Consider the following 27,779-nt stretch of genomic DNA (forward strand, 5'->3'; position numbering starts at 1 on the left):
ATTACCCTCACCCCTAACCCTTTGTTACCTTAACCCCTAATTACCCTCACCCCGAACCCTTTGTTACCTTAACCCCTAATTACCCTCACCCCTAACCCTTTGTTACCTTAACCCCTAATTACCCTCACCCCTAACCCTTTGTTACCCTAACCCCTAATTACCCTCACCCCAACCCTTTGTTACCCTAACCCCTAATTACCCAAACCCTTAAACATTTATCCTAACCCTTCATTACCCTAACCTTTCGTTAACCAAACCCCTAACCCTTCATTACCCTAACCCTTCATTACCCTAACCTTTCGTTAACCAAACCCCTAACCCTTCATTACCCTAACCCTACCTAAACCTAACCCCACTAGCTCCCTTCACCTAACCCAAAAAATGCCAATATAGCTCCAAAGGTGTCATAATTTAGCAAATGACACTTAACAGCTTTTATGACACCTTATTCATGCTAATGACATATAATAACAGCGTAATGTCAGACATGTGTTACTGACTTCTGTACAGATGTGTGTAGGTGGGGGGGCGGGAGGGGGAGGGGGGGGTCACAGAACAGAAAGAAAATGTTAGGAAATGACCGAAGCTACGCGAGTGCTTTTCCAAAAGCTTGGTGAACTTTAAAAAGCATAGTTCTGCATAGATAAGTCTTGTATTCAAAGCCCCGCCCCCCCCTGCAGGTGACAACAGTGTTAATCTTTGATCAGGTGTGTGCGTGTGTGTGTTATAGTGATGCTGTGCACGTTACATGGAAGCACAGATAGACTGAATGTACTGATGGATCAATGGAAGTTGACGTGCAATAGGAGGACATTAATGCACCCTGTGTTCACCTGTGTGCTCTGAGAGAAAAAAAAAACTGCTGACTAATGAAAACCCCACATCTGCACGCACGCACACTTCATGTGTGAAGCTGTTGTATTTCTATTCTTTAATAAATTATCCAGAAAGCTGCTTCAGAGACAGTCAGGGTTGGGGTCAATTACATTTTTAAATTATGATTACATCTTACAATCACGGCATTTTTTCCAATTACAATTATTATTTTCCACCCTGAAATCAATTACATTCCCAGTTACTGAGCATTTAATAAATAAGCCCATAAAACATAATCTTCCTCTTGTGTTAGCTTCCTGTTAGCATCTCTACGCTAACGGGTCAGTTTGACTCATGTCTTAAATCAGCTGTAAAATACACTAATAAATATTATCTATCATCTAATTATCACTTGGTTACCTCGTTAGGATTCCTAATCAATGATCATATAGGTTTTATTATTTTTGGTGTGGACATCATGTGCGTTTAAATTAGTTTTTATAGAATTTCCTTACAACAGCAACAGACTTTTTTTTAAATTACAATTTCAATTATAATTACTTAATATTTACAATTAATAACCAATTAGGCACTTGCAATTCAAATTGATCCCAACCGTGTTTTAGATCCTACATTCCAGTCTGGGCTGTTTATCTCTGGTTTTACATTAATGATCCCATTATTATATTTGACTTCACAGCAAAAGTAAAGTAACATAAGGTTGGACTCCGAAGCAGAGTTGTGGTCAATTATAATGGTGTAATTGATATTTAAATACAATTATGACCTAATTATCATTGTAATTTAAAAACTATATTGCTGTTGTAATCCTAATGAACTTGTTTCAGAGCCAAGATACATGACATATGACAAACCTGGGGAACCATGTTACAGTTCTGTCTTACACACGTGTAGTTAATAATTATATGTTTCAGATCAACTTTTCCCACTACCTGTCACTTCTCTTGAGGATCATTTTATCATTGAAAAATTAAAAAAAATCTAGATGTATAGTGACTTTTCATGGAAAAGGAAGCCCAACAAAAAGAAGAGATTAAAAACTAATTAGATGATAGATAACATATTTAGTGTATTTTACAGCTGAGTCAAAACTGACTCGTTAGCATTAGAGATGCTAACAGAAAGCTAACACAAGAGGAAGGCTATGATTTATTGGGTTATTTATTAAAGGTTCAGTAATTGTGATGAATTGTAATTGAGAACGTATTTGTAGTTGACTTTCAGGGGAAAATAATAATTGTTATTTTAGTTATAAATGGAAAAAATGCTGGTCATGGATAATTGAAGATGTAATTGTTAATCAGATCAGATGAATGTGGACGTTTAACTTTCAAAACTTCTGTTTCCTTTTAAAATATAATTTACATTTCATGAAGCCCAGAGTTATTAACCCTGTATTTATTTATCTTTATTTCTTTAACCCTGTATTTATTTATCTTTATTTCTTTAACCCTGTGCTTTAGAACCAGGACTGATTCCATCCACCAGTACCATAATTAACCCTTTCTGTCCCAGTCACAGTGTTATTAATAGAGCAGGAAACCTCACAGTTACACATTTGCCCGACGACATGTCTGTTCTCCAACATTTTTGTGCTCTTTTTCTAGATATTGTTCTAATAGAACCATAAAACACAGGTGTGTTATCTAAGGCAGCAGATCTGGCGTACTGAACATAAATAAATGAATGAATGAATGAATTCAGCACCAGTGTGACGGGTGTGAGACCATGAATTACTGACAACTTTACCTTAAGGTTTTATTCTTTCAGACACAGTTTTTCAGGAAATTTACTTTGATCGTCTGACGTGTTTCAATGTATCCTGACGAGATACAGGACACATCAAAGCAATCAGTAGATGCCTCTGAGGAAAGCTGGCAGTCGAAACATGTCCGGAGATTAAAGTAAAATTTAAAGCAAATATCTTTTTTCTTTAAATATACATTATTGCAATAACTAACTATATATATATATATATATATATAAGAAAAGAAAAAAAAAGTAACTACATACCACCTGAATAGAAAAGAGAAAGAAAAGGGGAAAAGCTAGTTTTAAAGAAATGGGGAATACATTTTTTTTTTCATTAAATAAAAAAATTAAGAAAAATTAAATTAAAATAAATTAAAAAAATTAAAAAAGAAAAGAAATGGGGCTAAATAAAGTGGGTCAAATGCCTTTTTGTCAATTTCCTGATCAAATGTGTCTGAATAAATGAAACCATAACATTATTATTTTTTCTTTAAAGCAGAGAAAATGAACTTGCTGGAATTATTAAAACACTTATTGTTGTTCACAATCACAGGTTTATAGGAACCAAAGAACCCAAGCTTAGAGGAAGAGGAAGAAGATTTCAGTAACAGTTTCTCACCAGCAGACCCACAATGCTACAGGCAGTGAGAGTGAATCTGATTGGTTGAGCCTCTGCACAGCTGGATCACATCAGGCAGCGTGTAGCACCAGTGAAAGATCAGTGACAGTCTAATGGGCGGAGCCTATCCACCTGCTCTGACCCAGAGTGCTTTGACCTTTGACCCCTTCACCAGAGGAAAGAAGGTTTGTGTCGCTACGGTGCTCTCCACGGTGGATCCATCTCAGTAACAAATGTTCCACACAACCAAAGAGACGAAGACACACAAATAAGATCTCCTTCAAAATGGAAATCTAAAAACACGGAGGGTTCTAAATCTGCGGCCACGGACCGAGACGTTCGTCACCGATGACGCATGAAAGCAACGAGAGACGATTATTTAGTGTGACTCAATGATTACAGCATCATGTACGGTGTGCGTTTGAGGACGTACTCAGGTTTCAGAGTGAGGTAACCTCTGTCATTGGTCTCACCAAACAGACTCATGACTCAGCAAAACCTCCGTCAGATGACACGGCGTCAAACCAAACGCGGTCAAAATAAGTCATCAGATTCAATGGCCTCAGTTCGTAAAACACGACAATGGCGTTTTATTTTGAAGGAACCGAAAGTACACATGAAGTTGAAAAGCTGTTCTTTCCTTTTATTTTTTTTAAAAAGTTAAGATATATCAACATATTGTTTGATTAATAAATACAAAGTTAAATGAAACATTGAAATATCTTAACCTTTAAAAATAAATTGAAAATAAGAGTTTTCAACTTTACTTTTATATCTGAAGCAGCACATATTGATGACGTCATGTGTATTTACAGTTTTTTCAAAATGTCGTGTTTTACATCCTGAGGCTGTGAAGTTTGACAACTTTTATTTTGAAGCCTGAGGCCGATTCATTTGATGGCGTTAGGTTTGATGAGTGAGGCCGTTAAATTTGACAGAGGTTTTGCTGAGTCGTGAGTCCATTTGGTCTGACAAATGACAGCGGTTACCTGTGCTAATATTTAAACACATCTACGATGGGAAAAATCAGGTGAAGAACCGACAACATCTGATGTTTTTGACTGAAATCCTTTGCTGACATCAGTGGGTGCTCACATGGTTCTCCCACTTGTTTTGTTCTGCGTAAGAACCAGTTAGCAGCGATCAGATGAGATTCGTTATTCCTTAGCACGGACTTCCTGTACGATGGGAATGTTAACAGTTAGACGCTCCTGTCTCTTTAAACTCTGTACGCTGTGCTTCTTCGCCCCTTTGTGGCAGTGAAGTTTCATTACGTGATGTTTCATTGGCTAACGTGAGCACAGAGAGGGTCAGGTGACCACACACACACACACACACACACACACACACACACACACACACACACACACACACACACACACACACACACACACACACACACACACACACACACACACACACACACACACACACACACACACACACACACACACACACACACACACACACACGACTGTGAAGGAGTGCTGGCTCAGATCAGACCCATCTCTCTACCAGAGGTCAGTAAACGCATCACCCTGTGATAGTTGTGCACGTGAAGCACTACGACTAATAAACGTCAGGTCAGCTGATCCTACATGTGTGTCTAAAGGCATCTGGAGAGCAGAACCAATGTTTAGAACCGTTATCTCATGACTGTAAATCCCCCACCGTGTCCAACCACTTCCTGTAGGCCAGGGCGAAGCGTCTGTGCTCGGGGTGATGGAGCTCCTCCAGGACGCTGGAGATGAAGCTGTGCTCAGAGGGCAAGGTGGGCAGGTTGGGCACTAGGACCCCTCTTTTCAGGCGTTTTCTATTGTGTGGATCAGACAGGGAGAACCCGTCTACCTCCATAGGTTCTCCTGTGTGTCGTTGTCCATTAACGCTCTGAACTGGGTGAGCACAGCTGTGATGGAGAATCAGGGGTGGGTCTGGGTCACCATCAGTGAGGTGGTCTGACTCTACGTCCTCCATGCTGCGGCTGCACAGACCCTGGAGTTGGCTCCGCCCCTGCTGACACAGGTAGAAGATATGCCGCCTGGGAAGGACGACAACTCACAGTCAGACGTGGAAAATTAGCAGAGATCAGAACAGAAGTCATTCCCAGAATATACGCAACACTCCCAATTCATGGTAAACTGAGAAAAATAGAATCAAACTGTAACAAAAAATCCGATCTCTCCACAGCCAATGAAACCAGAATTGAAAAAAAAAAAACAAAAACTTCAAATTGACATCAGAACCTAAATTTATTCAAACATTATCTGTCGCTAAAGACACAGTTTTCCCGCTACAGTTACATGTCTGAATATTTTCCAAAATAAAAAAGAAGATAAAATCAGATATCTCTCAATTTAGGTTTCACAGGAAAAATAAAACTACTGTATTTATTTTCCAGGCTACTGAACGCACAGCTGTATTGGCCGGATTCCAATAATTTTGCAATTTTCCAAGAAAAATCCATGTAAAGGTTGCTCCATCACATAGGCCACACCCTGTTGGCTAATGAGGGTGCCCTTTCCAATGACTCGGCCAATCAGAACGGGCAGGTAGGAGGGCTGCTATACTCTCGTTAAATGAGGTTTCCGTGTATTTGTTTCTTCTGATGAGTTTCCATCTCTACATGAAGTCTCCTCCTCATTGCTCCACATCTGCATATCAGTACATTTACAGTCACTTTTTATTGGATCCAGACTGATACACGGTACCGCTCCCTCCCTACATCAGTTCTTTTTACCGTGAACTACCAGCTTCACTCAGTAGTGATCCAGTCTCGTCTAAACGCTGAGTCAGAATCCAGATGAAATCGCTCCTGAACAAACCTAACGTGGTGATTTGGCAACTTTATGCTGTTTATTATTTCCTACTATTAAATACTGGCCGAGATATCTTACATTTTAAACCTTATTGTACTTTTTCTATGCTCCTCCCATGGTAAATTATTATGAGCCAGCACCGCTCCACAAACTTCCATTTATTACCGCTATTTGCTTTTTTATTAAAGCACAGAAAATAAAAATAAATATTTACCAGATGTGACTTCTGCTGTCACTCTCTCCCTCTGCATACGGAGCACGTCTCACCCCTCCTGTTATTAAAGCTGTGAGAATTCTACCTTTTCATACATGCCATCACATTTCAGGCTGTAGGGGTGACTGCCACTAATATTCTCCCTCCTACAGACGCACACACTGTACATGTGTGGGTAAATAAAAATAGCGTCCTAAAATACTGAATATGAGACTGATGTGGGAGGTTGTTTGAGCACAGTGTGAATCTGAAGTTTTCTGTGACTTAATGCATGTTGCTCTTGTCTATTTGTGGCGACTTTTCCTGTTGCAATATGTAACTTTCATTTAATTCCAATCAGTGTTTATTATGGATGTAACATGTTTAAGAGTAGAAGGCGAACAGAAAGAAAGTAGTAGCAGATTCCACCCGCCGCCTACATTTCTGGACGAGAGATGGACTGTTTAAAAAAAGTACTGCGATTCAATTTTCAGAGTATCGATGTGAACCGTGATACCTATGAATTGATTTTTACCTGCCTTACGATTAATCGTTACATCGCTAGTTTATTCACTGTGTGCTTTCATATTCTATTTATGTACTGTTTGTTTTCAGCACCACAAGGGGATGCTTAATTGTGTAAAGACAGCTATTCTGAAAGTAACATTAAGGTCAACAGAAGAGGTCACCTTGTAATCAGCAGGAAATGGCTTTTGCTTCAGAGCATGAAGGTAAACACTGAGTTGAGTCTCACCTGTGACTCCAAAGTGCTTCGTGTCCAGGAAACGACTGCATGAGGTCTGAGCACAGCTCCATCTCCTGGTGGAAGAGCTGCAGCACTGAGGTGAAGCTGAGCTGCTTCTGCTCCAGGGTGACGGACTCTGCTGCTGACACCTCCCCGTTACTCGTAGCCATGCTGCTAACACACTGCGATGGACGCGCTGCAGCCTGCGTCATCAGCTCCTTAATGAGGAACTGGCGATAGTGGAAGCCGCTGTGGTCAGACACGTGGACGGACACCCAGAGGCGAGTAGACGACAGCTCATCGTGGAAAACCTGAATGTAAAAAAAGAACAAATCGGAGGACTGAGTGAGGAAATGAGAGCAATAAAGACATTAACTTGATTTTTTTATCATTAGCCCCAGCTAAGCTAACCAAGCTTATTCATTCAGTCTATGAAGCCAGCTAATGTAGGGTGAACATATGTCTGGATTTACCCTGACGTGTCCTCTTTTCACGTCTTGTCTGGACCGTCCAACTGGATTTTATATTTAAATTAAAATGTCCAGGTTTCCCAGGGACCCTGAACGCATCTAGGGGTACACATTAATTTAAATGACCATAACTCTGCTAATATTTTCTGAAAGCTAAAGAGTTGCTCTTTACAGATTGAGAAATCATCACACACGCAGCAAAGAGAAGAGACGGACTAAAAGAGACCAAATACCTGTGGATTTCATTAAAAAATGTCAGCAGGAAAATCCTTTAGGATGATAAAACCTCCATGGAGGCTCTGAGATCAAATAGCAGTAGTTCTCATACTTTTTAGGCTGTAGTACCTCATTTATGAATCCAAGTACCTCCTTTGTCCGAATACAACATATTGCTTCAAAAACTATTTAAAAAAAACAACTATAGATCATAATGACGGAATAAATATAATTTACGAACACCTCACGCCTGGTGTGGAACCAACGCTGACCATTGTTTTATCAATTGATGTTTTAATCAAGATCATTTCTATCATCTGTGTGTTTAGTTGTTCTCTGTTCTTTTTATCATTCAATAGATTTTTCTCTTATTTTGTGTGTTGTTGGTATTATTTAAATAATTATCTCAGTGTGTGTTTGGTGTCGTTTTGAATGTTTCTCTTATTTTGTGTGCGTAAGCGTTGAGGTTTTTTTTGGTATAGTTTTAATTTCTTGGAAGAAAAGTTTCTCATTGTTTCAATGATTGAGAGATTTTAAGAAGGTTTATATGAGATTTTTCAATGACAAATTGTTATAATCATAATAAAGGTGTTTGACTTGCGTCATCACTGACTGTTTTTAAGTCTTCGTTAAAAAGAGAGATATTTTTTTTTTTTTTTTTTAAACCTTATGGACAATAAATTATTTATGTACTATATTGTATTTATTTTGTCATTACAAGGTAGATTCAAGAAAACGTGGAGTACTTTGAGTATGAGGAGGTTGGCCTAAGTGTCCTCTTTTTTGGAAATAAAAATATGGTCACCCTAAACTAAACCTATGATAAACTCAACCTAAATAACCACCCTAAACTAACTATTGTATGTCTTGGCAGCATCTTTTTTGCTCTGAAAAATGTTTTGCTGTGTATGCTGAGTAATCAACTAATAATAATATAATAATATAAGTGTAACCTTGATGTTGCCCTGGGCCATGTGCTGCAGCACCCAGATACGATGGGACCAAGCATTGTAGTTGCTAGGATAGCGACCGGCTGCATCAGAGCACACTTTCATCTCCTGGTGCAGAGTCCTGGACAGATGCTCACTGAGCTCCTGGCTCCGCCCACATTCAGCCTGCTCTGCTCCTCCGTCATTATTGGGACTCTTGTGGCTCATGGCAGAAGCCTGACGCAGAATCAGCTGCAGCACCCAGCGTCTGCACAAACACAAACATACTGGACCTTCACATCCCAACTCCAGTAAATAGATCCAGTGTATATGTAATGTTCTGTAAGCCTTGAGTTTTGTTTTTTTCATTTTGTTTAATTTCTAGGAGCAGATGCTTCTCATTGTTTCAAAGATTGAGAGATTTTAAGGTTTATATGAGGTTTTTCAAGAACAGATTGTTATAAGGAATAAAAAAGGTGATTGACTTCAATCATTTTTTAAAGTCTTTGATATAAAGAGAGACATTTATTTTTAAACGCTGAGTAATTAGAGTATGACGTCGGCCCAAATGTCCTCTTTTTTTGAAAAATCTAAATACGGTCACCCTATCAACGTGTCGCTTTCATTTCGAAAGTTTCATTATTTAGAGCCAAACTCTGCTCGTATTGTCTTTATAGGAGGAGCTTACGTGTTTATGACTCAATGTACCACAGCAGTAGGTAAAAACAATGAATTACGACTGAAATAAAGTATTTCTGTTGTCATAAAAGCACAAGAAAGCAATTGGTTGCTGAATGTAGTTCGTCAGACTCCTTATCAGAACATATGCTTAAGTAGCTGTGTGTCTTACTTCAACGTGTAATTCATTGGCCCAAAGCAATAGACGTCAGCCTCTGTTTGATTGCATGCAACCATAAGTCTCGTCTATTCTTCTGAAAAGGGTGCCCACCAGCCGGTATGTTGTAAAATTTAATTCCTGGATTGTTGGAACTCCTATTTGTGCAATCAACAACGCAACACGATGGCACTGTGTTGTTTTGAGAACAAAAGAAAAGTGTTTCAATTGCGTGCCGATGCTAGTACAATGCAATTCTCATGTTGTTTTGAGTATGCGTGCGCGTGTACCTAATTTAGTATGCATACATCACATGAAATGGGTCTATAACCAAAGTGTTTGTTTAGTAGAATAAAGCTGGTGAGGTAATCAGTGGTGGATTCTCCCCCCAACAAGGAAGCCGCTCGGCACTAAAACAAGCTGTGTTCAAACATAAAGTTTACATTTTCAAAACACCCGATATGGTAATTCAATGTATGGAGTGCTTTCTTTATAACTTCAATGAGCATGTCTTGCCAACTTGTTCCTGGTTTTCTCATGGCATGTCACACATTTAAATGATTGCTGTGTTTCCTTAATATTTTTGTGTTTGTTTAGGTGGTCCTGGATTATTCCAGGACTTGTGGAAGTTTCCTTTTTGGCAATAATACATTTATTTCCACAAATGTATTCAATTGAATCAAAGTGAATCATCAACTGTATTCATCACAATCTGTAGCTCTAGTTGAACATTTTATAGTGTGTGTAGGAATTTCTTGTTTATGAACTGTTCTGTGTTCAGTCACATGTAGAGACACAGTGAGAAAGAATCCACATGACTAAATTAGACAAACAGCCACGGGACACAAATAAGTCTCACTATCTCTCACACACGTACAAGTACACAGGATCAGGATTAATTCAGGATTTGATTACATTTTTCTTCATAAATATTAGTATTACCAAAAACAAATAATTAAAACACATTTATTGTACAAAATCTGACTGGTGGTGGTGATAACCTCAGCATATTGACTTGATTGATGTATTGGAAAGTTAGCATTAGCATGGTTCTCCTTCAGTTAGGAGTAAGGGAGCGCTGCCCGTCCATCGATCATGTTGTTGTGCACGTCATACCAACATCCTTGACAGAGTTGTGTCTTCATTGTTGCTCTTACCGGTGTATCCATGTTTCAGGACTCTTAGGGAACTTAGTGAGGGCCAGCTGGCCCAGGTAGAGGTCCTTCTCTGGGCTCAAGGCTCCACACTGCAGCAGCTCCTTCCTGACAAACAATCAAGCATGAAAATAAACACCAACAGCAGGTGCAGCTCCACCAGGGATTGGTAGAAATGACTGTCCATGAAAATTCCCACAATGCTCAGCTTTGAGTGCTCCATCCTATACTGTTAATGAGTAATGATGGGAAGGTAAAATTATTTGTGCAGTTATTTCTTAAAAAAGCTTCTCAATATTTTTTCGTTTATTTCTTCATTGGATCCCTATTAGTTTCCAGCTTGGTGGTTTCTAATGGGGTCCATAAAAAATAGACAGTTAAAAACATACAGATACAGTAATTATACATTACATAAAAAGTACATCAAAACACACATTAGATATTAGGGATGTCCCGATAAAACTTTTTCACTTCCGATACGATAACGATATTGCAGCCTCGCACATTGGCCGATACGATACTATATCAGCACGAATCATACATACTTTGACCTATTTTGTAGTGTGGAATGTTAGAAAAGGTTTGATCATGTGATGTTACTCAAACAGAGAACAATAGTCAACAATTCAAGTTATTTTTTACTGTCAGTATATGGTGGGAACAACTGAGGGCGGGGACAAAAACAACAAAAACCTACTGGAATGCTTATTTTATTTTAGATGCTGTCTGATAAAATCTGATATTCGTTTTCTAACTGATATCGGTCCAATATCCGATATCAATATCAGATGGGGACACCCCTACAAGATATATACATTAAGATTGGTAAAAATATGATTTTAAAGCATTTTTAAACCTGTAAAATGAACATGTCTTTCAGGTCTCTGGGCAATTTGTTCTATAAGTGAAAAGCTCTTAAAAAAATGACAGACATTTGTAAATAGTTGCTATTAGGACGACTAAGTTGGCGTTTGAAGCAAGTCAATATGATGGGAGTATTTGATCTTTTCTTGAAATAATCTTCTCTATAAATATTAGTAAATTATAATCTTAGTTTCAATGAGGGGCCATGATAAGGTGCAGTGTATATCAGTGATACTGGTCTTGTAGGTAGACCTTGTTCTGGGCCACTTGGAGCCACTTAAATCAGATTCAGTAGTTGCCGATCAGATTACTGAACAGTGCTCAAGGTGCTTTATTGACATTATTGAGAGCGTAGCATACCTGACATTCCATGCTGTGGTGAAGTCTGGGTTAAGCAGCAGCAGAGTAGAGGTGATATCTACCAAAGCTGAAGGAAACACAAGCACAACACATCAGTCGCTGCGTTCTATCAAACACTTTTCTTTCACTCAGTAAAAACTCAAAGTAACTCACACTAATGATTACATTATAACAGCGGCCAAGATTTATCTCATTGCTATGACAAAGTAATCAGCATATAAGGCTGCTGTGCAATTAATCAAAATTTGACTATGATTTTGATTATTACACTCAACGGTTACAAAAATAACAATTGAGAAAAAAACGATTAAAAAATAAATAAATATATAAAAAAAAATTTCAATTATAGATTATGTTTTGTTTGCTAAAGCTAGCCTAGTCTGCAGGCTAACACCAGGAAAGTTGTTGCGAGTGGTCTTGAAACATGGCAAGAGAAACGCAGCACAAACACTTGGTAAACAAGCATCACACTTTGGGTTTGATGATGAAAACCTAGAACAAAGACATATCACGTACAACAAGTGTTTAGTGCAGAGGTGAGCATACTTGATTTTAGTGTTTGAAGGACTTTACCCTAGCGCGTTCCTTGATTTCGACACAGCAACCAGCACCTCACAACCTGTTGAGCTAATGAGGCTGGTGTTAAACTACAAGCTCATTCGCGTTCAATTAACAGCGTGGAGGGACACGTCAACAGCGCCGCCATCTTGGAGCGGTGGTGGTGGAGGCAGCGGTGCCGATTTCTAAACTGTTTAATTTTTTAAGAACGTCACAGATGTAGTTATGATACAAGGTGCTTGGATATATTTATAATGCTGGTTATAACACTCAACACACCCACATCTTTAAATATTTCAGTTCTTTGGCTACAATAATTAATAATGATGATATAAAAGTAAGGGTCTTCTGAACTGCGCTTAGTCTGACCCGTCACCAAGGACCTGTTTGACATGGGAGACCCTACCAGGGGCATAATGCCCCAGACAACATAGCTCCTTGGATCATTCGGGCACTCAAACAACCCCACCACGTTAAGGTGGCAGTTCATGGGAAGTTCAGAAGACCCTATGGACATTATAAAAACAAGGACCGTGACGTTGCCCGGTATGGCGCAGCCGGGGCCCCACCCTGGAGCCAGGCCTGGGGCTGGGGCTCGAATGCGAGCGCCTGGTGGTCAAGCCTTTGCCCCTGGGGCCCGGCCGGGCCTAGCCCAAAAGGACGACGTGGGCCTGCCCTCCTGTGGACCCACCACCCACAGAGGGATCTGTAGGGGTCGGGTGCAGAGAGGACTGGGTGGCGGTCGAGGTGGAGTGCCTCGGCGACCCGGTCTGCATCCACAGCTTCTGGCTGTTGGGACATCGAATGTCACCTCGCTGGGGGGGAAGGAGCCTGAGCTTGTGCGGGAGGTTGAGAAGTACCGGCTAGATATAGTCGGCCTCACCTCCACGCACAGCTTGGGCTCTGGATCCCAACTCCTGGAGAGAGGCTGGACGCTCCACTTCTCTGGCGTTGCCTGCAGGGAGAGGCAGCGGGATGGGGTGGCCTTGCTTATTGCCCCCCAGCTCAGCCACCACGTGTTGGGAGTTTACCACAGTGAACGAGAGGGTCGCATCCCTACGCCTTCGGGTTGGGGACAGGTCTCTCACCGTTGTCTCGGCCTACGGGCCCAACATCGGCGCAAAGTACCCGGCCTTCTTGGAGTCCCTGGGAAGGGTACTAGACGGTGTCCCGACTGGGGACTCCATTGTTCTACTGGGGGACTTCAATGCCCACGTGGGCTGCGACAGTGAGACCTGGAGAAGATGGATGGATGGATATAATAGTGATAATAATAGTATAATAGTAATGGTTATAACAACATTAATAGCAATAACAAAATAATACAAGAATCCAGTAACTATAATAAAATAATAAAAACATTGATATTAATAATAAACTATATTTATTAATGATAATAATAATAATAATAATAATAATAATAATAATAATAACAATAATGTAATATAAGAATAATAGTAATAACAGCAATAATAATAATAATAATACAGAATACCACTAACTACAATATTAGTATTAATAAAAAAAATTACAATAATATGAGAATATAATGATATTATAAGAATAGCAATAACTAATAAATAATACAGCAGTAGTACAATTATACAATAATAATAATAATAATTGTCAAATGCAATGTATAGCCTTAAACAATGTTGTTAATAAAAACCTGAGCACATCTGAACGTTTTCTAGGTTCCTTTTGTTCTATCTATTTTTCTATCTTTCTATCTATCATGTCAGATGTTTGTTACAAACAAACCCTGTGAAAATTGCTTGAGAATTGAGCGATTTATGACAACTTTAATAGTGTAAACACATCATCTCTCTATAGCTGTAATGCACTGTAGGAGCGATTGCCACCGGCCCAAGATGGCCGCCCTGTTGACGCACCGCTCTAGTGGGCGGCAGCAGTTGATGCGGCGTCTACGTATTATGATGTCTATGGTGACAACTAGTCTATCACAAGAGGGTGGCCCACATGGTCCTAGTGCCTCTAAGTTGAAGTCGTTTCATTGCTTTCACAGTTTTCTCCAACAGAGATTTTTTGTCTGTGTTGCTGAGCTACATATTTCCATATGGTTTTATCCACATATTTAGAAGTTTTTAGTCTGTTTAACAGACATGTACAATTCTCAGGATGATTCAGGCCGAGTAGCAGCAGTAGTCGTAATTGTCAGAGGTTGAGAGGCTCCTGACTTTCTGACACTGTGTAATAATTGTTGATTGTCTTTATGATAATCATTAATCAGCAAACACCAATGAATCAATCTCACTGTGAGATGACAGCAGACTCAAAGGCTTAAAAATGCCACTGTGTAAATGGTCCAAAACATATGGTTCCATCTTGGGATGAAGGACGATCAATTGGGCCCCAGCTTTGACCAATGGAAACATAACAGGTCCCAGATGTTTCAGAGCACAGACAGGATGGATACATAAGAACAGGATATAGTCCATTTGTAGGAAACTTTGAGCACACTAATCCAGGTCTGTGTTTAAAATGAAGTGACAGTGAATCAGTTGTCTTAACAGAATCAGGTTTGGTTTAGTTTTTATAGCCGTCACTGCGCTGGGGCTGCTTTGTAGCTAATAACACACATTTTCTTATTTTCATATATAATCCTTTTACAATATTACATAATGCAGTTTTGTACTATCAAAGCTAACCATACATTGCATACAAATACAAGCTGTACATGATACCCTAACAACTCACTTGTTGAGCACAAAAGAGTCAATAATCACAGCTTTACAGGAGAAGACCCCCCCCACCCCCTACCTTCCCGGTCCAGCCAGTGCTTGCGCTGGCGGTAGAGCAGCAGCTTGTTGTGGACGTAGGGCAGCAGGAACTTGATGCACCAGCTCTCCACTCCCAGCTTGTTCTCCAACAACACGATGGGACTGCGGTTGTAGCGAGCCTCTGGACACGGGATCACACCGATCTCATCACTGAGGAGCACACAGCCACATCAAGGCTTCATTTACACAGTTTATTACGTCAGTTTAAAGTCATGAGGCAGGGCTTTAGAACACATCAACAAGTGCACAGACTATCAACGTTAATTACAGAGGAGAAGTCATCACGGAGTTCATTTCAACAAATAATCCACACACTTCGGTCTAAAAAAAAACTCAGACATTTTTACAAATTGTTCCTTAATAATTCAATATTCATACTGTACATTTTTAGTTTGATACGATGAATATTTTTTAGTGAGGGTTGGTACTGTATGTGTCCAGATTTTTCTTCCATGTTCATCTTCCAATATGTCAGGAAGTCCAGCACATTGGAAAGGTAAATATGGTACAGTAATAAGCTCCACCTACTCTCTCAGAAAATAGAAATAGATCTGCTTTACATCCTATCTGGTGGACATGTCAGCTCCTCTAAATAGTCACAAAGTCAGTGTGTGTTTGGGTCTGGAACATGTTTGGGCCTTCAGTAAACTACTTAGCATATGTCTCAGCTCCCTGTAATGTGATCAGCTTAGAGCTATGAACATAGACTGTTCACATCACTAATGATTAATCACATATATGCATTGGTTCTAGGCTCACATGCTCTGTAAATATTTTTTTACTATTTTCATTGGTCCATAACTGCATGTGGGAATGTAGGAAATAATCTGATCTAAAAATGACAGAGTGCCAATTGAATAATTATGGAACACTTGGTAAAAATTTCAGAATTATTTGAGACAGAAGTGCGTAGGATGTCCTCAAAATGTGTTGAAATGACCCCTCTTTAAAATCACTATTTGTATAGCCCTTTAAAGGTGCAGTCTGCAACTCTTATGAAAGTGACTTTTTGTCATATTTCATAAAGCTGTCACTATGTAAGGATACCATTACATGAAACTAGTAGTTTGTGTGAAAAAAAAACAGGCTCATTGAGCCCCGCCCCCTGCAGCCTTTGGCAGATTGCCAGAATGCACCGCGACCGAGCAAAAAAAACCAAGAACCTGCTGTCAGTGACACTGTGTTGTTGCTGCTGCTGCTGAGGTGTGTGCACATTGAGAGAGAGAAGCGCTGCAGTAATATGCTTTTAACAGAGCATGTTATATTACTGTGATGTTGCTGTCGGACTAATGTTAGCTTGTTAGATCCTCTGAGGGAGGGACTTGGGAATGTTTGGAGACAGGGCGAGAGAGCAGCGGGGAGGGGGAGAGAGGGATCTGAGAGCTGCAGACTGCACCTTTAAGACAGTCACATGTAATATAAAATATCACAATAGTAATCTAGAAAATTATATTGTACATCAAATACTGTGTTGCTGAAAGAGCTGCACTGCATCGACTGCTGCTACTTCATCTATTACACATAAACCAATTCATTCCTATTCCTCTGTGGAATAATCAACATTTAATGTGCTATTTGTGTCTGTCTGTAACGGTTTTGCTTTTGATTAATAATAAATAAAAATGCATTGGATTTTATATAACGCTTTATCATAGACACTCAAAGTCACTTTACAGAATTAAGGCATTATTCTTTCACTCCCCACTTAGTGGTGGTAAACTACTGTTGTAGCCACATCTGTCCTGGGGCAAACTGATGGAAGTGAGGCTGTCATAGTGCGCCATCGGCCCCTCTGACCACCACCAACACTCACACTACATTCATACTCAGCAATGTGGGTGAAGTGCCTTGCCCAAGGACACAATGACAGGTACCACGAGAGCGACTGTCCCCCACTGTGGCCCCTTGAATTCTCAGTGGTCTCCATCCAACTACTAACCAGGCCCAGACCTGCTTAGCTTCAGAGATCTAACCAGATCAGGCAATGACAGGCTGGTATGGCCACTGATTGTCAGTCACATGTCATGCTATGTGCAGTTCAGTGAGAAAAACACTCTGGGTTAAGCAAAGATGTATCATTATAGTTGACATTGCATCAGTACCGTTCCCACATCTCATCAGAAAGTCATCATTCACCTGGTTAAGCCACAGCAGATATGAACACACTGTTCCAAGCGATTCATCGGGATTGATTGATTAATATATGCAAGCTTGCAATTAAAAGGCCTTTGAAAACAAGGTTTGAATCCCATCAAGCCCAACAGGTCAATGCAGTGACGCTGCTTATTAAGGGTGTAAGAAAAAAGGCAATATAGTGTGATATTTCACCACGCGATTATTGTATCAATCCAAAAAATGTCCAAATGTTTTTTTTCAAATGCTGTTTTTCAAAAAAAAAAAAACTTTTTAATTGCGCTAACATTAGCATAACATGTAAACTCCCGGTCAAAAGGCATCAATGAAGTGAACATCAGACCATGTTGAACTACCTCACTCATCAATGCATTTTAGCTGGAAGTTGATTGCACTGTATTTTCATAAAACATACTGGACACTTTTATAGATGTATGTGGTTACTTTTTAAAAATAATTTAAGAACTGAACAGAATCCGTTGTAGAAGGAAAAGTTTAACTTTTTGAAAATGTCATTTGACAATTTGATAAACATCACTTGTTTTTGATACCGATACTTGAATTACAGTTGGTTACCATTCAGTTGTTCTCACAACTTTAAAAAAAATGAAAAATTGTATTTTAAACCATTTTGTACTTGTAAAAGTGACATTTGGAATTATTGATATCCCGATGTATATCGTATTGTTTAGTATTGGGACATATTGTAGAAAGTGTGAACATTATTTGATGTTGAAAGCTGGTATGAAACCTTTTAACAGCAGGTTCACCCTCACCTTAATCACAAAACCTTAAAGTGGACATATCATGATTTTAAATCCTTCCTTTTTACATATAAATCATACAGTTGTGGTCTTTATAAAGCGGAACTGCACTGCTTGGGTCTGAATTCCTCATTATTATAGCTCCACCCCTTTTCTACCCCTTTTCTGATGTGCTTCTGAGAACAACTCGTTTTGGTGCTGTCTCTTTAAATGCAAATGAGACACTCCATACCCCGCCCCCTCTTCAGGTGACACTTGGTTCAACCCCACCCTGCTCGGCCATTTTTGTAGTTTGATAGAAGAGATACGGCTATGTAGCGGCGCAGAAAAAGTTTATTCACACGTTATTTACACAATGTCAACAACGTTAGACTTATCCATCCAGCCTTACATGTTCCAGCCAGAGTCTGACCCAGCGGAGCGAGATGAAAATGAAGATGATGAACCTGCAGAATCCTAAAAAGTGAGCTAACACAAGCACCGAGCTAACGCTAGCGCCAAGCTAACGTCACGAAATGCATTTTAATACAGTCTTTTCAAAGACAAAAACGTCAAAATGAAATGACTAACGAAAACTTTAGACTTAAATTAAATCACGTAGGCCATATCATCAAGGATCTAAAACGAGCACACAGCGCTAACATATGAAGACGGTGCAACTGCTAATGCTAACAAAACAATGACAGGGACGTCTTATCATCACTTTTTAGCGTTATTTACAGCTTGCCGAAGTGCTCTGTTCATCGTCTCCAAAGATAGAAGGAATTGAACCCTCAATCAGACAAAGTCTTTCTGTAAATCCTTCTTTAACTGGTGGAGGTTGATGAAGCAGTCATCATTGAAGTGCTTCGCGCACACAAAAATGACCTTACCCACAGATGTGGTACATTTCCGTGAAAAATAGGCACTTTGAAAAGGTTCTGATGCTGGGAGACGTTGTAATGAAGCGTGTGGGTTACTACATCCAACAACCCAACATTTTGACTTATCCTCTCGTAACTTCGGCATCCTTGAGCTTGGACTACAAAATAAAAGCGAGAAATAAAAATGGCGGATTGCTTGAAGTGTTGGACCTGGAGTTGATGTCCTAATTTGGCAGTTCCGCTGCAAATACTGTGATGTAATAGTTCAAAAAACGTAATAGAGAATAGAAAAATCGAAACAGATTGAAAAATATGAGCAAAACAGAATATAAAGATATCTACGGAGCACCTGAAGAGACTAATTTGATTTTTTCTGTACTTCTAAGCACTCTAAATATACAACAAAATGCATTTAAGAGCTAAAAAAGTGGATTTAGCATGATATGTCCCCTTTAAAGCTTCCATAGATTTGACTTTATAGATGGATTTCAAGGCGCGTCATCAACCTGGAAGTCACGATTTTGGCGATATTCAGCAGGTAAACAAAGCGCAAGCACACAAGTAAATCCCAAATTTCAAGAGGAAATGGTGAATTATTGCTGTGATTTTTTTGGCTGTACGAATCGTCCTGACCGTGAAAAACATTTGGAAAACAATGTCAAAAATGATTATAGAAATGTAGACTGGTGTGTGGACTGATGCATAAAAAACTGGATGTCCTTGGATGACTCGTGGCTAACGGTACACCTCGGGTATTCATGACATCATACAGTTAGTTTAGGTTGATTATAGACTTTATTACATTACTTACTTTGGCCTTCACAACACATCTGTCGTTGATGACTTAATACTGAATCTCCCTCACCCATCCACACAACATTTTAACCCTTGAGGTGCCGTGTCTGCATCATATGTTTGTGCTCCATACACAGCACATCCAAAGGTTATTTTCTCTACCAAATCACACCATTTGCTAGTCAGAATATCAACGTTACAGACACCGAAGAATTATTAAGCGCTTAAACAGAAGTACACCCCCCCAAAAATAAATTTTTTAAATAAAAAAAAAATCGACTTAAAATCAGCACCCAAAAAAATCGCGATATATCGTGAAATCAATTCTTTTCACACCCCTATCTCCAAGTGCCTCCCACATGTAGTGTTTACCTCAGAGTGCCTCCAAAATGGCCATGCATCCAGGTTACTGCCCAGAACGTGAAAACCCTCTATTAGCAAACCTTTGACTTTCATCACAATATTGTATTTTGAGTTCATTTTCTGAAATTTCAACTTTAATCTCGACATTTCAACTTTAACTTGATGTGCCCAAAATTATTTTCTCCATAAAAATTGGCCATAATCCGCTTCCGTAGGTTGAGAGTATGAGATGCTATGGTATTAAATTAATAACACGCCTGTTGCGGTTTAACGAACAGAGGAAGACTGTAGGAGGACTTTTATTCTGAGTTTCAGATATAAAGTTGGAAAGAAAAACCTACATTTTAAGAGCAAACAACTTCAGCCTACTGCGAGGCAAGTGTCTCCTAGTACGTAATACGTGTCCATATATCGGCATGCTATCTGTACGAAAGATGACGTTACCGGTTTAACGTACAGAGATAATAACCCTAACCCAATCCAATAAACAAATAAAACATGTCTGTTCACTTTGAAAACAAAATTAAACAAAAATTAATAATTTTTTTCTAGCAAAATTTCATTTTCTGGTAGTGCGCATGCGCATATACATGACACCGAAAGTCACGTGACCATTCCATACAGTTAGGGTTAGTTAGTCCGTAATGTAGTTGACTTATTCATAAAAACGGAAGTACAAGTGCGTAGTGTCTCATTGGCCAGTTAAGGTCACGTGGTGCAACTATCACGTTAACTGGCCAATGAGGGGCGTTGCGTATGGATAGAATACCAGTAAATCGATACGTGTTACGTATTGATAGCCACTGCCTTATTTACACTGACACTGAGCTGTGGAACTTTGGCATCTTTCCCCACTGAGAGGCTAACAATGTGATCACTTTTGCACAGACAGCAGCCGGTGTTTAGCTTCAGTTGGTGCCCATTCTAACCACTGACAGTATTCGGTCATTAAACTGAGCTGTTCTTTCTTTTTAAAAGCTTTGCCTTCGTGGTGACGCACTTCAATGTCCATGTATCTATGTTAGCATTGTTAGCTTTCGTCCCTAACTCTGCTTCTTTAGTACGAAAAACAATCAAATATATGCATAACAACCATGTTTTGAACCACTATGGTAGAGCAGCGTTCCAAGTTAAGATACATAGTTTTATTCAGTTCTGAACTTGTGTTGTTACATCAAACAAACATCGGTGCTAGTGTCAGTGAGCAGGTCAACATGACCCCAGTGTAAGTAAGACACCGGTACGGACCGGTCCGTCCTCCGTCGGTACCCCCAGCATCACTCACATGTTAGGGTTCCTCTTGAACGCGTTGCTGATGTCTTTAACAACTCTCTGCACCAGAACGTCCACCTCCTCCCCCGACTCCGCCATTTCTGAAGTGACACTCTGACGTCACACGGAGGACTAATCACTTCCGGGTCAATTATGAAACAGATTCCCGCGAAAACGGTTCCGTTTTCTCATTATTCGTGACTGGCTCTCCACTAAAGTCCCTCAACTAAATACATAAGGACATGACACAAGGAAAATAATAAAAAAAAATCAAACCTCATTTCACTGCCTTTCACAATTAATTTTTTTTAAATTTTATTCTTGCAATATTTTAAATCCCTTAAAATGAAAAATAAAGAAATAAAGCAAAAAAAAAAAAAAAATAATAATTTAATTTAATAATCAACACAGACAGAAATACCATTTAATTAAAAACCATTAATTATTACCATTTAATAACCATTTTCAATTTAAAAATTTAGTATTATTTATTCTATTTCTTCCTTTCTGCATTTGCATTTAGCTTTCTTCTTTGCTTGCTGTTTGTGTCTTTGACTGCTGCAACATGTGAAAAAAATGAAGTATAATCTCATCTAAATTTATATCTGTTTTCTACTGTACCATTGTTTATCCTATTTTATATATTTTTTTGGGGGGGAGGGGGTTGCTTGTTTCTTTATTCTGTTTCTCTGTATAGTATTTATTTTAAAATGCTATCCTATCTATTGTACATTAATTGTTGTATATGACATAAAGGTGCCTATTTATCTGTATATACTAATTTCTCAATGAACCTGCTCTACACCCTGGCTTTTTAACGCACTACACTATGCTGGGCTTACATATTACATTACTCATCGTACATTAAAAAAAGAAAAGAAAGACAAAAAGAAAGCAAAATTGTACACAAATCAATACCATATCAAGGATGGAAAAGACAATTGGGAAGAAGCAAGATCACGAATAATATGTATATTAATGTTCTTTTAACACATAACTAGTGACTTTCAGGAATGTTCACTATGTTTGGCATTGATTGATAACCATCTGTAAGTAAGAAATTATCGCCTTTTGTCACTTGCTTTGTAACAGACATCGTACATGAAATGAGACCATTGTTGTAGTTGTGCTTCGCTTCTGATAATTATATGAACATTTCAAACAGTGCTCTGTAAGTGTAGTGCCACTTTGATGTGTAACAGGTTCTCTTTTGCTAAAGAGGTAAAATCACAATCAAAATATGATGTGCTAAAAGTATCATTGGTAATGTCTAAGGTTAAATCACAACCGGATATGTTGTGTGTTGTGTGCATGCTGTGTTCCTATGCTCTTGTACTTTATTCCTTGTAATTTGTTCCCTTGTACTATGTGATATGTTATTTTCATTGTAATGATTTCGGGGGTGGGCGCTTATAAGCTCTTGCTTTGGCCCACTCCTTTTGAGCAGAACTTTAACTACTCAAATAAACAAATAAACTAAACTAAATCACAACATACAGTTTTTCGTTTTTTTTTTTTAACTCAGAGTGATCATTAATGACATATCAATAACTTTGTCTCTAAATAAAGTATTGTAATTCAAATACCTAAATCTAGAACTGTATATATATATATATATATATATATATATATATATATATATATATATATATATATATATATATATGCGTTCCCTGCTGGAGTTATGTTATTTTGAAGTACAGCAGAACAGAATCAAGCTTATTGTTTCCTGATGTTCTTATTAAGAGGTAAGACTAAAAAAAATAACTTAACAAAAAGTAAGGAAATGTGTTCATCTATAACATTTTTTTGTTTATTTCCTTTTTAAATGATGCCACATTTTAAAGGTGATGAGCAGCAGCGCTGACTATGTGGGTGACTGTGACACCCATAAAAACTGCCAAATCTTCTTACCTCTACTTTTTGCACTTGTGTTGAGGTTTTATATAAAATCCTCTGTGATTTTGCCAACATTCAATGTTTAATGTCTAATGTTACAGAGAAATTCCCCTTTTTCTGACATCACTGTACCGTTATATTAATAATCTAGTAAGAATTATACCACTCTTTCATAAAGACTGCCTTTATCTACTTTAATTTACTGTAAGAGCTCACACTCATCTTCCACTCACAAATCAACATGAATCCAAAATAAGTAGGATTTTATGAAATTGTTACATTTTAAGAAGAAAAGAAATAAAACTACTGTACATAATGTTGTAGACAAACACATGTACAATCATACAAAGCATTCCTAGATGAATGAAATATGTTGACTGAAACATAATGAGGCTAAAAATGTCTTGAACCACAGAGTCTGTTTTATGTCAGGTATAATCTGATAATATGTCTGCATATCATAAGATATGGGTTTTAGATGATTTAAAGTTGATCAAGACATATTATTGCATTGGTAACTTACATGCAGTGTTGGGTAAGTTACTTTGTTACAAAGGACTAGTTATTTTCACATTCAGTGCAAATTAAGTCTGTTAGATACATGTAAAATAAATACATGTTTAAAAATAATTGAGGATAATTTTCTGCTTCAGCCTGTTTTGTGTTTTTGTTATTTTATGTCTTAATGGAGTCATTTTGTGTTTGAGTTGTTTATTGTGTGATCTTAGTCGTTTTGTTGTTTTGATTTACATTATTTATCATTAAATAAGCTCACAGGAAATGAACCTATGACATCATCAACAGTCGGCCTTTGATGTGTATGTTCTGTGATGTCATTGAGGTGAAGTTGCTACTGGTTCTTTTGTTGCCTTTTATGTTCATTTAGTTCTAAATTATCTGTCACCATGTTTGGCTGTGTGAGGAAAGTTCTCCAAAAAAACAATAATAGAAAAAATACAAATACAAATAACAAGCCCTCATTTTTACATAGGGCTATTTTTAGCACTAAAAGACACTTTAGGAAGTTTTTCCAAAAGTCTAAAAAGGACAAATCCAAAGCTGTGAAGCGGAGCTGCATCCCACAGCAGATACCACAGCAGGAGGATGATGAGCACCATGAGGGAGACACTGAAGACAAAGAAATATTCAGTCAGGACATCTTGTTTCCAGACTTGTCAAACATATCTTCAGATTCATCAGGGTTTGGTTGTAGTAGGACCATCATAAATCCAAAGAGTTGGACCTGGGCAACGATACCGTCTTTACCTTCATCCTCCACTGGTTCAAACCCTAATGTATCTTCACCAGACTTGAATGACTTTTTCCTTAAAGTGCTGGAATATTCTTGTCATCACCCTGATGCCATAAAAACAACATTCCACCGCAATTCAGCTGTCCTGAGGAGCAGCGAGGAGTTCACAAGCAGGTACAAAGAAGAGAAACTGCTCTGTAAAGGTGGATTTTCACAGGTTTATGCTGGAGAATGTTGGTCCACTTCTACACCTGTGGCCATTAAACATATCTCCAAGAAGGACGTGCAGCTTGTGAAAGTGAACTGTCAGGGTAATGTTTACAATGAGATCTTGGAGGTGTTCCTCATGGATCAGGCGGCTGGTCGTCTCTGTGACGGCAGCTTTGTAAACCCCGCCGTGATTGGCCTCATGGACGTCTTTCACCTGGAGACGGAGGTGATTATCGTCATGGAACGATCCCCGGACACAGTTGACGGGTTTGATTACTTAATTGAAGTAAAACATATACCAGAGGACCAGGCCAAGGTCACCTTCAAACAGATCACCAAAACTGCATTGCTAATGCACAAAAATGGCATCTTCCACCGGGACTTGAAGCTGGATAACTTCCTGGTTAATAGGAACAAAGGAACTCCTGAGATCAGAGTCATCGACTTCGGCTGTGGGGATTTCGTAGAAAATGAACCCTTCAGGAAGTTCTATGGAACTCCAGCATTTGCACCACCAGAAGTTTTTCTTGGGGAAACTTACAAGGCTGAGGCTACAACGGTATGGCAAATCGGAGCCATGCTGTATATAACCTGTACCAGGGCCAATTTCCATAGATTGGTGTACATGAAAGAAGACAACAAGGTGCTGAAGAATGTATCGAAGGAATGCAATGACTTCTTGAGCAAGTGTCTGGCCTTGGACCCAAAGCAACGTCCAACCTTAGATGATCTACTTCTACATCCCTGGCTGGAGTTAACTGGTCCCTATGAACCTAAAAGTTGTTTACAACATGGCGGACACTGCGGGTGCTTCGTAGACTCATTAGTCTGTTGTTTGTAGTGATGCACAGAGAAAACAAGTAACTGGAACAGAGAACCAGCAAACAATGTGCAAACAGTGCGCACTTGTCTGGATATAAAGCACTGGATTGAGCGGTTCTTGTTCCAATCTGTTCCTCCCTCCCTGACAAAATCAGCGTCCACCAGCAGCCGGGAGTGTGCATGCATTCAGCGTTCAGCGAAGGTGGAATAAAGTTTTTCTAATGCCATAATCTACGTTGTTGGACTTTTTAATGCTTTTCATCGTCATGTATCATTTTATTCTATCCTACCTGTGTCTAACTTAGTGATTTACAGCAAGTCTATCCCTCCATGTTAAAGTGTATTTCACATATTAAAGCACATGTATCCAGTGTTGTATCATATATCATGTAGAACATCATAAATAATAATAACTGCTTAATTTGAGCTACTTTACTCTCTCATTCTTTAAGTAACAGGAGGTTCTGAACATTTCAAGCTGCATTTTGGATTTCATCAGTTCATGTTTTGGTACTGCAGCTAAAATGAAGCAGAAAGCGGCCGCCGGCCTAATTTTATCATCAATTTACAAAAATAAACAATGCATCCACGCAATTTTTTGTAGTCAACATTACTAATTATGTTACTAATCATTTTTGCATTATTGCATATGTTACACACATTGTGGTTGGTGTGAATCTGGAGACGTTCTATATATTTAATTAGTCATAAGTATTTAAGTTAAAAATAATACTTGATGAGTCAAACCACCACTAGAAGGCACTTTAAATGTATCTTTTTTTTGTAGCAAAGTTACAGTGTTCACTTAAGTCTTCAAGGTGCAGCTATTTCAGTTCAGTTATTTACTTGTTTGTGTTCTGTTTGTTGATGTAAAACCCTTTTATCAAAATAAGAAAAAATGTCAAAAGTAATTTTGCTCATGTTTTCTCCTTTATACATGTATAAAGTGTCTTTGTCGGTATTAGGGATGTAACGGTGTGAAAATTTCACACCACGGTTATAGTGACCAAAATTATCACGGTTACCGGTATACCGCTGTATTTTAAAATGTCTTCAAAATGTTGAAAAAATACTAATACATTGAAATAATTTCACCAAAATGTATATTTAAATAGATTTGTTATATATTAAAGTCTTAACAATCACAACCTGAACAAAACACTGCAAAGTTAACATTAACTAAGTATAAAAACTGTTCAAGAAAAAACATTAAATACAGTAAATAAAAAACACTTATCAAAACTGTGCAACATTAACAATAGTCATATCAAAATGTATCAAAAATGCAACATTAACAATCACCACAGTTAAAAAAAAAAAAAAATGTAATATAAAAACGGTTCAAAATAAATATTATAGTAAAAATAAAAATAAATTAATAAAAATCTCAAAACTGCAACAATGCAATAATGACCACAGTAAAATAAATAAATAGAATGAAAAAACCAGATCCAAAAAGTGCAAGTGTAATTTCACATGAAGTAAACTTGAATAAGTTTATACTAGGGATGTAACGATTAATCGTAAGGCAGTTAAAAATCGATTCATAGGTACCACGGTTCACATCGATGCTCTGAAAATTGAATCGCAGTACTTTTTTTAAACAGCAGAGGGCGCTATATATTAATCCTTCCAGAAGCGAACGTGACGGGCGGAATCTGCTACTATTTTCTTTCTGGCCGCCATTTACTGTTAAACATGCTCATAAATGATTCTTTACTCCTTTAGCACCAAAAGAATATCTGTAATATTACGTGAATATCTGTAAAAGTCACGTTTTTCTATTAGCTCTGTCTGCTAGCATAGCTTATCTTCTTCACTGGTGGAATAACTGCATGCCAACCGACCACTGGGTTACCAGCGCCCTCTGCTGGTCTAAACAAATATCTGACGTAAATACAGTAAAATGACTGTTTTTTTTTTTGTTTTTTTTTAAAGTCCAATTGTTAAGGCACAAAATACATTTTCAGTTGCACTTTTAAAAAGAAAAAGAACTATTATGCAGTTTTGAATTGTTTATTATAGAACCAGAATTTAAATTAATAGGCTTCTTCTTCATTTGTATTATTCCTTTATTTATTTCATTCAAGATTTATTTTTAGTTAAATTGCATCATTTTGAATAGTTTATCAAGGGATTCTTTTGACAATGAAAAATAAAAGGAAAATAGTGCAGTATTTTCCCCAAAAAAATAAAGGAATATTTTTTAGTCATTTGTCAACGTTCCCATTTTGTAAAATAAATCGTGAGAAAATCG

General features: G+C 38.3%; 1 protein-coding gene across 1 annotated transcript; it reads right to left on the minus strand.

Moving 5' to 3' along the window:
* Positions 1–2,992: 2,992 nt before the first annotated feature.
* On the minus strand, positions 2,993–21,458 carry ptar1 (protein prenyltransferase alpha subunit repeat containing 1). The gene is made up of 7 exons (XM_028457525.1): positions 21,353–21,458; positions 15,130–15,299; positions 11,791–11,857; positions 10,570–10,674; positions 8,602–8,845; positions 6,972–7,273; positions 2,993–5,246 (listed from the first exon to the last, which is right to left on the minus strand). The coding sequence occupies exons 1-7, from the start codon at positions 21,436–21,438 to the stop codon at positions 4,859–4,861; spliced, it is 1,362 nt and encodes a 453-aa protein (XP_028313326.1). The 5' UTR covers positions 21,439–21,458; the 3' UTR covers positions 2,993–4,858.
* Positions 21,459–27,779: the final 6,321 nt, after the last annotated feature.

Source organism: Gouania willdenowi, chromosome 9, assembly GCF_900634775.1.
Source record: "Gouania willdenowi chromosome 9, fGouWil2.1, whole genome shotgun sequence".
Classification (NCBI taxonomy): Eukaryota; Metazoa; Chordata; class Actinopteri; order Blenniiformes; family Gobiesocidae; genus Gouania; species Gouania willdenowi.

Bases quoted from the DNA above. Each gene is read 5' to 3' on its own strand.
- ptar1 (XM_028457525.1), bottom strand. From the start codon at position 21,438: ATGGCGGAGTCGGGGGAGGAGGTGGACGTTCTGGTGCAGAGAGTTGTT. The intron at 11,858-15,129 runs GTAGGGGGTGGG...TGTTTCCTTCAG, and splicing joins GCACTGGCTGGACCGGGAAG to CTTTGGTAGATATCACCTCT. The intron at 5,247-6,971 runs GTGAGACTCAAC...CGTCCTTCCCAG, and splicing joins GAAGCACTTTGGAGTCACAG to GCGGCATATCTTCTACCTGT.